The sequence below is a fragment of the Solanum dulcamara genome, chromosome 6 (assembly GCF_947179165.1).
Source record: "Solanum dulcamara chromosome 6, daSolDulc1.2, whole genome shotgun sequence".
Taxonomy (NCBI): domain Eukaryota; kingdom Viridiplantae; phylum Streptophyta; class Magnoliopsida; order Solanales; family Solanaceae; genus Solanum; species Solanum dulcamara.
In genome coordinates this window covers 49282709-49295164 of record NC_077242.1, presented here as the reverse complement: position 1 = coordinate 49295164, position 12456 = coordinate 49282709, and the positions used below count along the sequence as shown (strand labels likewise).

Sequence of the window (12456 nt, the reverse complement as noted above, 5' to 3'; positions counted from 1 at the left end):
TGAGGCTTTGATTGCACTCCTTTTGGGGGCACAAGTTCCATGAGCCTAATGGAAGAAACTGAAGAAGTCAAATTCAAAATTCCTATCATAGGTCCCATAATGCTTCCTTTTACTCTTGTTTGGGACCATCTTCAATTATTGTATTTTCAATGTCAAAACATATATATTAATGTTGTGATCATTTATAAGATAGTGTGGGAATGATCGGAGGTTGTTCCAATGGACAAAGCTCTAGTTTAGTGGTATTAGAGCATGCACAGTCATCTTTTGATGTAGGCTATGGCTTGTCGATATTAGATTGAGTTTACATTAGTAAGTTAATGTTGATTAGGTAAGTTTGGGAGGGGTTCCAAGTTCTATCATGTTAGCAGATAGAATTCATGCCTTAGCTTCCTTTCGAGTAGTTTTTGAGTAATTTAAGCATGTTTACTTGAATTGCATTGTTGTATCATGTTATGTAGTATCTATATGCTTGGTTAATTGATTTTTGTGGCATGTTCTTTGTCTTGGCCTAGGCGTAGGCTAGTGATTGCCTTAGAAATGAGTTTGGAGCCTTTATGCCATAGAAATCCTCCGATGTCCCTTCGTACGGCTTAACTTCCTATAGATTAATATAGTAGACTAGGTTTGATAGAATGAATCCTTAGCTAGGATACAACTCAACTCTTGTGAATTTTCATCCATAAATTCCTTTATGTACTGTCCCCGGTGCGTTTCTTTTTATTTTGGGTATTGTTGGTTATTTGTATCGGTTCTTAGGGTTTGATCTGGGTTGGGTCCCTGGTGACCATGAATGTTTTTTAAGTATATGGTATGGTGTCTTTTTATGATGGGAATGTGATTTTGAAGTTCTTTGGAGTGTACTAGCCATTGTGTGAAGTCCTATTGTATCTCTCCTAGCTACGATTTGAGTTTGAGCGCTCTTTTATTAGTCAGGTTATAGTCCAGACTTCATTATTCTTTGGGTTCTTTGGGGTGACTTCATCGCGGCTCGAGTCTGGGGTGGGCTATTTCATTTCTAGAATACTTTTAGCCTTAGCTATTATTATATTTAGCTTTTTTGTGTACTCATCAGGCTTATAGGGGTTTTTTGGGTTATTTACTTTCAAAATGCACAAGAGTGTACCTTTTGGACTTATGTTGGTCTTATTAGGTTGTAGATAGCTATTTTACTTTATGTCTTTGTTCATTTCTAGACTCGTGAGGTTTATAATTGGACCATCCATAAATGTTTCATTTATCTAACCTCTAGTCGTTATTTACTTCCTTGAGTTTCAAATGGTATTTACTTTCCAAGCTCAGTCGACTTATGATGCCTACTAGGTACCTGTTATTTTAGTTCTCATGCTACACTTACCATCTATTTTCTTGATGCATATCCGAGCATTAGCCGACAAATGGTAATTCGAGCCTGCTTGGAGTATATCTTAAGCGATAGAGGGTGAGATGATGGCGTCATAGTTCGACTTATTTACATCTATTTATAGTTTTGACTAGCACACTTACTATATGTTTTCTTGATGCATATCCGAGCACCAACCGACAACGGTAATTCGAGCCTGCTTGGAGTATATCTTAAGCGACAGAGGGTGAGGCGATGGCGTCATAGTTATATATATCGTTTTGACTAGTGTTTTGTATTCGTGACAAGTCTAAATTTTATGATATACTTTTGGGACTTATAATCTTGTAGAAGCATTTTACTTTCGTCCACTAGTTCGTGGGATTGGATAATGTACTATGTATATATATATATATATATATATATATATATATATATATATATATATATATATATATATATTACATATCGTTCAGGAAAATGCGTTTTTCTACCTATTGGACGGTTATGGTAGGTGCCATTCCGACTGGAGATATGTGATCGTGATAAAATATCTTAATACCAAAATGATGGAATGAAATTTTCTTATTTGATATCTACAATACCATGCCCACCCGACAAGAAATAATAGAATTGAAGTTTGTTTAAAGTTAGTAAAATCTAAAAAATGTGTATGGTTTTAGGAAAAATAGAAAATGGCAAAACAAAAATAAGGTGTAGAACAAAAAGGTATTTTAAAAATTTTTCTTTATGAGAATGAAGTATATAAGCATACTGGTTATTTTATTATTTTCTTTATGAGAATGAAGTATATAAGCATACTGGTTATTTTATTATTATTGGAACAAAACATTCCTTTTAAAAATCTAAAGGAAGGTGTAAATCCTTCAAAGTTAGAAAAAAATAGAAAGAATTGAGCAACTTAAAATTATAGTTGTCAAAAATTTAACCAATGTTATGATATATACAACAAGAGGTAATAAGTTGTTATTCAAAAAAGAGAAGAAAGTAAGTAATTAATTAACCTATTTGATTGTCTCTAGACCCAACGACATACAGTTCAGAAGCTGCTAAATAGAAAATCAAATTATGAATTGAACCTCATATATTTTGGTCGTCATTATACGATATAAGAAAAATATTTATTATGTGCTTCTCAAAACAAGTGAATGTTGTTATTAATTACATGATTGATTCTAAACTATACTAATGCTTTTACGAACCATGCATATATATATGGACTAAACATGTCGGCTGACTATTAAATAAGAGAAAATGTTGATGACCTATGGTTAAAATCAAAATTTATGGCCTCTAGTTTGTAATTTCCTAGAAAATCTCTCTTCCAATCTCTCCCTTCCCTTCCCTTCCATTCAAGTCGTTGCAAATATTCTATTTCTTCTTTACTTGCTTGATCCATTTTTCCTTTGCCTTTTCTTCTCAACCTAATATTAGAAAGGTTTCTGAAGATAATTATTAATTAAGAGAAGGGGAGGCCAATCCCACTATTGATCGAGAATGTTTGTTGATACAAGCCATTTGCCTCCTAAATTAGAAAACATTGTTCACTCAGATCCCAACATATCAAGTTCACATATTGAGGATGATAATGCAGAAAATAATAGTAATTATAATGCAAGACACAGTAGTTTCTCTGCCTATGAAGCGAATCGTCTTAGTGGTGAAGGGTCTCCAATGATGATGTCTCCATGGAACCAAGGCTCTCCATGGTCTAAATTTGATGACGGTCATAATTCCCAAAATATCCCTCAAATTAATGGACTTATTGGTTCACTTGTGCGGGAAGAGGGTCATATTTATTCTCTGGCTACCAAAAACGATCTTCTCTACACAGGATCTGATAGCAAAAATATACGTGTGTGGAAGAACCTCAAGGAATTTGCAGCTTTCAAATCCAATAGCGGACTTGTCAAAGCCATCATTATCTCAGGAGATAAAATATTCACCGGTCATCAAGATGGAAAAGTTCGTGTTTGGAAGATCCAAGCAAAGAATCCAGGTACCTACAAACGTGCTGGAACTTTGCCTAGTTTCTTTGATATTTTCAAGGCATCCATTAAGCCTAGCAACTACGTCGAAGTCAAGCGTAATAGGAGCGGTTTATGGATCAAGCATGTTGATGCCATATCATGCTTGAGCATGGATCAAACCCGAGGTCTTCTCTATTCTGCTTCATGGGACAGAACATTTAAGGTTAGTTTAGATTTTTCATATATATCTATATTACTTTAAAAGCATGAACTTACTAATATTAAATTACTATAATACCCTCAACTAACAACACTCAATTTATTTATATTTATGTTGAAAGAATAACATTCATAAATTAAATGTTAAATTACAAAAATACCCTCTAAAAACCAACTCCTACATTTCTAGCAACTCTTCTGTTTATGTTAACCGTCACAATCTTTGAAATAAAAATAACTACTGCTCAAGAGAGTTGTGATATGCAGATGGATTGAGAGAGTATTACAATATAAAATTGCCCCTTAATGTTTCGATCAAGAAAAATGCACATACTTCTTTGTTCTTTTCTCAATCACATAACGCAGCAAAGTACCAATTTGCGGCAAATTGGTAAGCAAAAGTTTCTCTTTGGTTGGTAACCAAAAGTTTATTTCCTCTTATCTCCACTATTTGCTTTGTCACCTATTTTGTTGATGCACACAACTATTTCAAAAGTTCTCATCTTTGCTAATGAATTTGTGAAATAACAATTCTTTGCCTATTTTCTCAAATGTAAATTATTCCCAATTTAGTTTTCTATGAATTCTTTATGGCCAATTAGTAGGTTGAATTTCATTAGTAAGGGCTCTACTTTCTGTTTTTTAATTGTTGAAATAAACGAATTTTTCCCAATGTTGTTTCACCAATTTCATCAATTTTTAGTTTGAATTTGAAATCTTTGTATTACTTATAAAAATCTATTGAACTTATGTCCTTTCCATAAATTTGATGTTCTTATAATGCCATTCCATTGGTTTTAATTTTCCACTTCCACTTTCTCTCTCTAACTTTTATATGCACAGACATGTTAAATTTACTAAGTATATTTGATTCAATTGGCTTAATTCTTAAATTTGGTCATGATTGCAAGATAGTCAAAACGCGTTTTGAACGCGTAGTCAACAAAACGCATTTTGAACGCGTAGTCAAAAAAGGAACAAAACGCGTTTTGAACGCGTAGTCAAAAAGGGAGGTTCAATACGCGGATTTTATGCATTTCTAGTTTCCTATAAATAGAAGACCTCTTGCCCTCATTTATCCCATCTCAAAAAGAGAGAGTAAGAATACAAAGAGAGTTATACACCAAGATAAATATTTTAGTCTTGAGTGTCCTCTTTAGTAGTTGTTCCTTTTACAAGAGAGAAGTGTTTATTGTTATTTTCTCCTTGTATTTGAGAGCTGTGTACTCCATATTAAAATAGTGAGATCCTTCTACCCGTGGTTTTTCCCCTCTATCTTTTAGAGGGGTTTCCACGTAAAATTCTCATGTCCAATTTATTTTCATTATTTTCATCATATCAAAATTTAGTTATAGTGCTTCCTCCCCCCAACAGTGGTATCAGAGCCCTCGGTTATTCTGTCTATTTTATGCGAAGGTACTATCTGTGAATAGTAACTTTTCGTGAATAGTACTATTTATGTGAATAGTACTATTTATGTGAATAGTAAATTTCGGTGACGGTATAGTTTGTCACGATTGTTCGCAAAAATATTCAGAAATGATCTAGAAGGGTGTGAAGCAAATAACAATGTCGAGTACAACAAAGTTTGATGTTGAAAAATTCAATGGGACTAATTTCTCATTGTGGAAAATGAAAATAAAAGCGATATTGAGAAAAGACAATTGCTTAGCTGCAATTGAAGGCAGGCCCACAGACTTTGTTGATGACAGCAAGTGGAACGACATAGACAGCAACGCAGTTGTGGATCTACACTTGGCACTAGCTGATCAAGTGTTATCTAGTGTGGCGGAAAAGCGGACGACGAAGAAAATATGGGATACTCTTACGGGGTTGTATGAGGCCAAGTCTTTGCATAATAAAATCTTCTTAAAAAGAAGATTGTATACTCTTCGAATGGCAGAATCCATGTCAGTTACTGAACATATCAATACTTTGAATACTCTATTTTCGCAACTTACAACAATGGGTTGCAAAATAGAGGAACTGAACGTGCGGAGCTTTTTCTTCAAAGTCTGCCTGACTCGTATGATCAACTCATCATCAACCTGACGAATAATACAGACAGTCTAGTTTTCGATGAAATTGCAGCTGCTGTCTTGGAAGAAGAAAATAGGCGCAAAAATAAGGAAGACAGACAAGCAAGTTCGCAGCAAGCTGAAGCTTTGATAATGGTGAGAGGAAGACCAACGGAATGTGGCCCCAGTGGGAGTCACAATCACGACGGATCTCAATCAAAAAGTAAGAAGAATATCAAGTGCTACAACTGTGGCAAGAAAGGGCACTTCAAGAAAGATTGTCGGTTCAAGAAGAAGGGTGAAAACCCTGAGCCATAATATGCTCAAGAGAATGTTGCATGTACCTCAGATGATAGTGATATTTTATATAGTGAGGCAATATCAAATAATGAAGGCAGAAAACGTTTCGCTGATGTCTGGATCATGGACACAGGAGCAACATGGCACATGACTTCCAGGAGAGAATGGTTCCATCAATATAATCTTATCTCAGGAGGGTCTGTGTTCATGGGAAACGATCATGCTTTGGATGTTATTGGTATTGGGTCCATCAAAATAAAGATGTATGATGGCACGGTTCGCACCATCCAGGAGGTACGACATGTAAAAGACTTGAAGAAGAATCTATTGTCTTTAGGACAACTAGATGATAATGGATGTTCATATAAGACTCATGGTGGAGTCATGAAAATATCCAAAGGAGCGCTTGTAGTGATGAAAGCAGAAAAACTTGCTGCAAATCTATATGTGCTTAAAGGTGAAACACACCAAGAAGGAGAAGCATCAACCGCGTCAGCAAGTTCATTTGAAGAATCAACGATGATATGGCATTGTAAACTTGGCCATATGTCGGAACGAGGTTTGAAGATTCTTGCTGAGCAAAAACTTCTTCCAGGGCTCAAAAAGGTTTCACTACTCTTTTGTGAGCATTGTGTTACCAGTAAGCAAAATAGACTAAAGTTTAGCAGTTCCTCTGCTAAAAGCAAGGAAATACTAGATCTGGTCCACTCTGATGTCTGGCAAGCACCGGTGGAGTCTCTAGGAGGAGCGAAATATTTTGTTTCATTCATCGACAATTACTCTAGGAGAAGTTGGGTGTATCCAATCAAGAGAAAGGCAGATGTTTTTCCAGTTTTCAAAGAATTCAAAGCGCGGGTGGAACTTAAATCTGAGAAAAAGATCAAGTGTTTGAGGACAGATAATGGAGGAGAATACACTAGTGATGAATTTAATAACTTCTGTAAACAAGAAGGTATTAAACGACAGTTCACGGTGGCATATACTCCATAACAAAATGGAGTAGCAGAGCGGATGAACAGAACCTTATTGGAACGGACAAGAGATATGTTGGCAACTGTAGGGTTGGAAAAACCATTCTGGGCAGAAGCAGTCAAAACCTCCTGTTATGTGATCAATCGATCACCATCAACCGCAATTGATCTAAAAATGCCAATGGAGATATGGACAGGAAAACCAGCTGATTATTCTCGCTTACATATATTCGGAAGTCCTGCTTATGTTATGTACAACACCCAAGAAAAATCGAAGTTGGATCCAAAATCCAGAAAATGCATTTTCTTAGGGTATGCTGATGGAGTCAAGGGGTATCACTTGTGGGATCCCACAGCCCGCAAGGTGGTAATCAGCAGGAATATTGTATTTGTTGAAAACAAGATACAAGCAAAAGAAGGTAGCACTTCAAAAGAAAAATCAGAGACTACTACAGTTGAAGTTGAAGAAATAGAAGAAGTTCCAGTTTCTTCTGAAGCAGCACCAGAGCACGAAGAACAAGAGCAAGCTGAGATCGAAACTCCAGAAGTTCGACGGTCAACTAGGGAGAGAAGAGAACCAGCTTGGCACTCAGATTATTCTATGGAGAGTAATATTGCATACTGTCTACTAACAGAAGATGGAGAGCCTTCAACTTTTTACGAGGCTATGAAAGGCCAAGAATTATCTCTGTGGGTGGCAGCAATGCAAGAAGAAATTGAAGCTCTCCATAAAAATAAAACATGGGATCTTGTTCAATTTCCACAAGGAAGGAAGGCCATTGGAAACAAATGGGTCTACAAGATCAAACACAATGGTAATGATCAAGTGGAGAAGTATCGTGCAAGATTGGTGGTGAAAGGATTCGCTCAGAAAGAAGGTATAGACTTCAATGAGATATTTTCTCCGGTGGTTCGACTCACAACAATTCGAGTGGTCCTGGCGATGCGTGCTACATTTGACTTGTACTTGGAGCAGTTAGATGTCAAAAATGCATTTCTTCATGGAGAACTTGAAGAAGAAATTTATATGCTCCAATCAGAAGGTTTTGAAGAACATGGAAAAGAGAACTTGGTTTGCAGGTTGAAAAAATCTCTATATGGTCTCAAACAGGCGCCGAGATGTTGGTATAAGAGATTTGATTCCTTCATTATAAGCCTTAGATACAACAGACATAGTTCAGATCTTTGTGTTTATTACAAGAGATTTGGTGATGAAGATTTTGTTATTTTGCTGTTGTATGTTGACGACATGTTGGTAGCAGGCCCCAACAAAGATTGTCTCATAAATTTAAAGGCACAGTTGGCTAGGGAGTTTGAAATGAAGGACTTGGAACCAGCAAACAAGATTCTAGGGATGCAAATTCACTGAGACAGAAATAATAGGAAGATTTGGCTTTCTCAAAAGAACTACTTGAAGAAAATCTTGAGACGTTTCAAGATGCAAGACTGTAAGTCAATTTCTACCCCACTTCCTATTAATTTCAAGTTATCCTCAAGTATGTGTCCTAGCAATGAAGTAGAGAGGATGGAGATGTCTCTAGTATCGTATGCATCAGCAGTGGGAAGTTTAATGTTCGCTATGGTATGTACAAGACCTGACATTGCACAAGCAGTGGGAGTGGTTAGTCGATACATGGCTAATCCTGGTAGAGAGCATTGGAATACTGTTAAGAGGATCCTTAGATGCATCAAGGGTACCTCAGATGTTACAATGTGTTATGGAGGATCAAACTTTACTGTTAAAGGTTATGTTGATTCAGATTATGCAGGTGATCTTGATAAAAGTAAGTCCACCATAGGTTATGTGTTTACTCTTGCTGGAGAAGCTGTAAGCTGGGTTTCAAAACTGCAATCTATCTTGGCAATATCTACGGCGGAAGCAGAATATGTAGCAGCTACACAAGCTAGCAAAGAAGCAATATGGATGCAGATGTTACTGGAGGAGCTCGGGCACAAACAAGAGAAGATTGTTCTGTTTTGTGACAGTCAGAGCGCTTTGCATCTTGTAAAGAATCTGGCATTTCATTCAAGTACAAAGCACATACGAGTTCAGTATCACTTTGTTCGTGAGAAGGTGGAAGAAGGCAGTGTGGATATTCAGAAAATTCACACTAATGACAACTTGGCAGATATGTTTACGAAGCTGATCAACAGTAACAAGTTCATATGGTGTCGATCTTCTATTGGCCTAGCAGAAACGTAACATTGCAGTAATTGGATAGAAAGGATAGTGTGAAGACTTAATTGATTCTCAATTAAATCTTCAAGTGGGAGAATGCAAGATAGTCAAAAAGCGTTTTGAACGCGTAGTCAACAAAACGCGTTTGAACACGTAGTCAACAAAACGCGTTTTGAACGCGTAGTCAAAAAGGGAGGTTCAATACGCGGATTTTACGCATTTCTAGTTTCCTATAAATAGAAGACCTCTTGCCCTCATTTATCCCATCCCAAAAAGAGAGAGTAAGAATACAAAGAGAGTTATACACCAAGATAAATATTTTAGTCTTGAGTGTCCTCTTTAGTAGTTGTTCATTTTACAAGAGAGAAGTGTTTATTGTTGTTTTCTCCTTGTATTTGAGAGCTGTGTACTCCATATTAAAATAGTGAGATCCTTCTACCCCGTGGTTTTTCTCCTCTATCTTTTAGAGGGGTTTCCACGTAAAATTCTCGTGTCCAATTTATTTTCATTATTTTCATCATATCAAACTTTAGTTATGGTGCTTCCTCCCCCCAACAATGATGTCTACAGTGAGTACTTATTTAACTGAGAATTAACTATAAAATCTTTAAAAAAGATATTTGAGTGAGCTTTGTATGGAGAAAAATATTTTAACATATTTTTATGAGGAATATTTAATCTTTAAAATCAAGTAAATGTTATAAGCCACATCGTTGATGAAACTTTTTGCCACAAACAAGGTATATTTTTGCAAAAACTCACTGAAGACATACAAAATTAGAATTCTTTTGACTTTATTGATTGTAAATAATTGATAATACTCCCTTCATTTTATATTACTTGACATTGATTGAGATGACATTTCTTTTAAGAAAGATTTAGTTAGAGGTGTATTTTTCTAAATTAACATTATTAAATAACTTATAAAGTTATTTAATACTAAGGATAGTATGAGAAAAAATAATAAAATTCTCTTAATTTGCTAAAATGGACAAGTAAAATGAAACATCTATTTTCTCTATAGGGACGAAGTAAAATGAAATGGAGGGAGCAAGTTTTGAGTGATGAAAACTATTTGAATTGTCAAACTAATATTATAAATAAGTTATTACATACTTGGATAAAAGTATCTGAAAACTATATTGAGTAGTTGATGGTTTGATATAAATTATCGATAAGTTATTATTTTTGTTAATGATTGAAATAGCCTTAATATTTATATCAAGAAAGTATCAATTTAAGAGTGCTCTTGTAAAATAAAAAGGGAGTAATAATCAATATGAACTGAAAAGGGAATTATGACTTTGTTTTGAAAAATGTATTTTTAAGAATTAGAAAAAATGGGAAGGATAAGAAATAAACAGCTTTATCATAATAGCCTATTCGACTAAATTTTCAAATTTGCTTATTTTAAAGATAAAAAGGTCAAAAGCGCCTTTTAAACAAGTTCTTTTGGAGAAGAGTAATTTATATTAGGCTACTCAATTTGAAACACTATGAATATTTTGTAGCAATTTATGCTTGCACAATGTTCCGAAAGTGGTTCTATTATTCAACAACAATTCTTTTTTTCCCCATAGTTCAGGCCAATTGATAGCTTTTGGTTTCTAAGATGTTGATCCTTAAGGAGTTTCGATGTGCATCAAACGCTTAGATAAATTAAAAATACTTCTAAACAAGTTTTAGCAATTAATAAATTCAATTAATCATCCTGTCGATTTGTTCTTCTAAGTTTTCTTACTGATTGGAATTTTTCACTATGATTTAATGATTATGCTCAATAAATTTGTGCTGATATGCTTATGCCAAAATATTTTTGAATTCGATCTAAATATTTAAGAATAACATTACTTTGGTGATTCTATAGAGACAATTGATTAAGTTAATTAGTAAACAATTACCCCATTGATTTGTATTGGATACAAAAATATTATACGCAGCATAAAAGATTATATCAATAACTATTACTTTCACTTTATCCCAATTTATTTAACACGCTTTATTATTTTAGTCAGTCCTACAAAAACAAATTCTTATAAATAGTAAAACCTAACTTAAATCTTCTCATTTTATCTTTAATAGAATGATTTGTAGCCACACAAATATCTATGTCTTATTTAAAATCACAAATTTTTAAAATCTTTTTTAGAAAAAAACTCAATGCCCAATCAAACACCGTCTCATAAATTGGGACAAAGAAAATACATATTAACAAGAATACCTAAATACTTCAACACAAAATGACCTTCTACCATATAATTATACACGTGCAACGCGCGTGAAGAGAGACTTATATATATATATATTTGATTTATACAAATCTTAAATAGAGAAAAGAAAATATAATTTGACCATATATATATGTGCTAATGTGAATAAGGTATGGAACGTTGATAACTCAAAATGCATAGAATCAGTGAAAGCACATGATGATGCAGTGAACTCAGTGGTGACAAGCATGGAAGGCATAGTGTTTACAGGATCAGCTGATGGAACAGTGAAGGTTTGGCAGAGGGAGAACTCAGGGAAACACCCAAAACATGTATTTGTTCAAACACTTTTGAATCAAGAATGTGCAGTGACAGCATTAGCTGTTAGCAAATCTGGTTCAGTGGTTTACTGCGGTTCATCTGATGGTGTTGTCAATTTTTGGGAATGCGAGAAGCAATTATCACATGGTGGAGTCCTCAAGGGACACAAATTGGCTATTTTATGCCTTGCTGCTGCTGGGAATTTGGTACTTAGTGGATCAGCTGATAAAACAATATGTGTTTGGAGAAGGGACAAATCTATACACACATTGTTATCTGTATTAACTGGTCATAATGGACCGGTCAAATGTCTAGCTGTAGAAGAGGACAAAGAATCCACTGGAACTGATCAGAAATGGGTCGTTTATAGTGGAAGTTTGGATAAATCAGTAAAAGTTTGGAGTGTTTCAGAGAAGGCGCCTATGATGATACAAAATAATATGCTTGGAGATAATGTCACCTGGGATTCTGTTACATCTGCTAAATATTGATTCTATCAATTTATAATTCTGTTGTAATTATACTGCATCACATTAATTATGGTGTCTAAAGTTTTGCCCAATTATTTCAAGGTATGGAATCGAATGGACGGATAAAATTCTTTTCTTTTTATTTATTTGAATAATAATGCTATATATATATATATATATATATATATATATATATGGAATCGAATGGACGGATAAAATTCTTTTCTTTTTATTTATTTGAATAATAATGCTATATATATATATATATATATATATATATATATATATATATATATATATATATATATATATATATATATATATATATGAACATTACGTTGTAGGATTGTATCGATTGATAGAGAATTGATCTGTATAAATAATTCATTTTTGTAATATATTATATGTTCTTATATATTTTGTTAGTTAATTCAT

General features: G+C 34.3%; 1 protein-coding gene across 1 annotated transcript; it reads left to right on the top strand.

Annotated features, from left to right (window-relative positions):
- The first annotated feature begins 2813 nt into the window (after nt 1–2813).
- On the top strand, nt 2814–12042 carry LOC129892853 (protein JINGUBANG-like). Its single transcript, XM_055968390.1, has 2 exons — nt 2814–3556; nt 11401–12042. The coding sequence occupies exons 1-2, from the start codon at nt 2861–2863 to the stop codon at nt 12040–12042; spliced, it is 1338 nt and encodes a 445-aa protein (XP_055824365.1). The 5' UTR covers nt 2814–2860.
- The last annotated feature ends 414 nt before the right edge of the window (nt 12043–12456 follow it).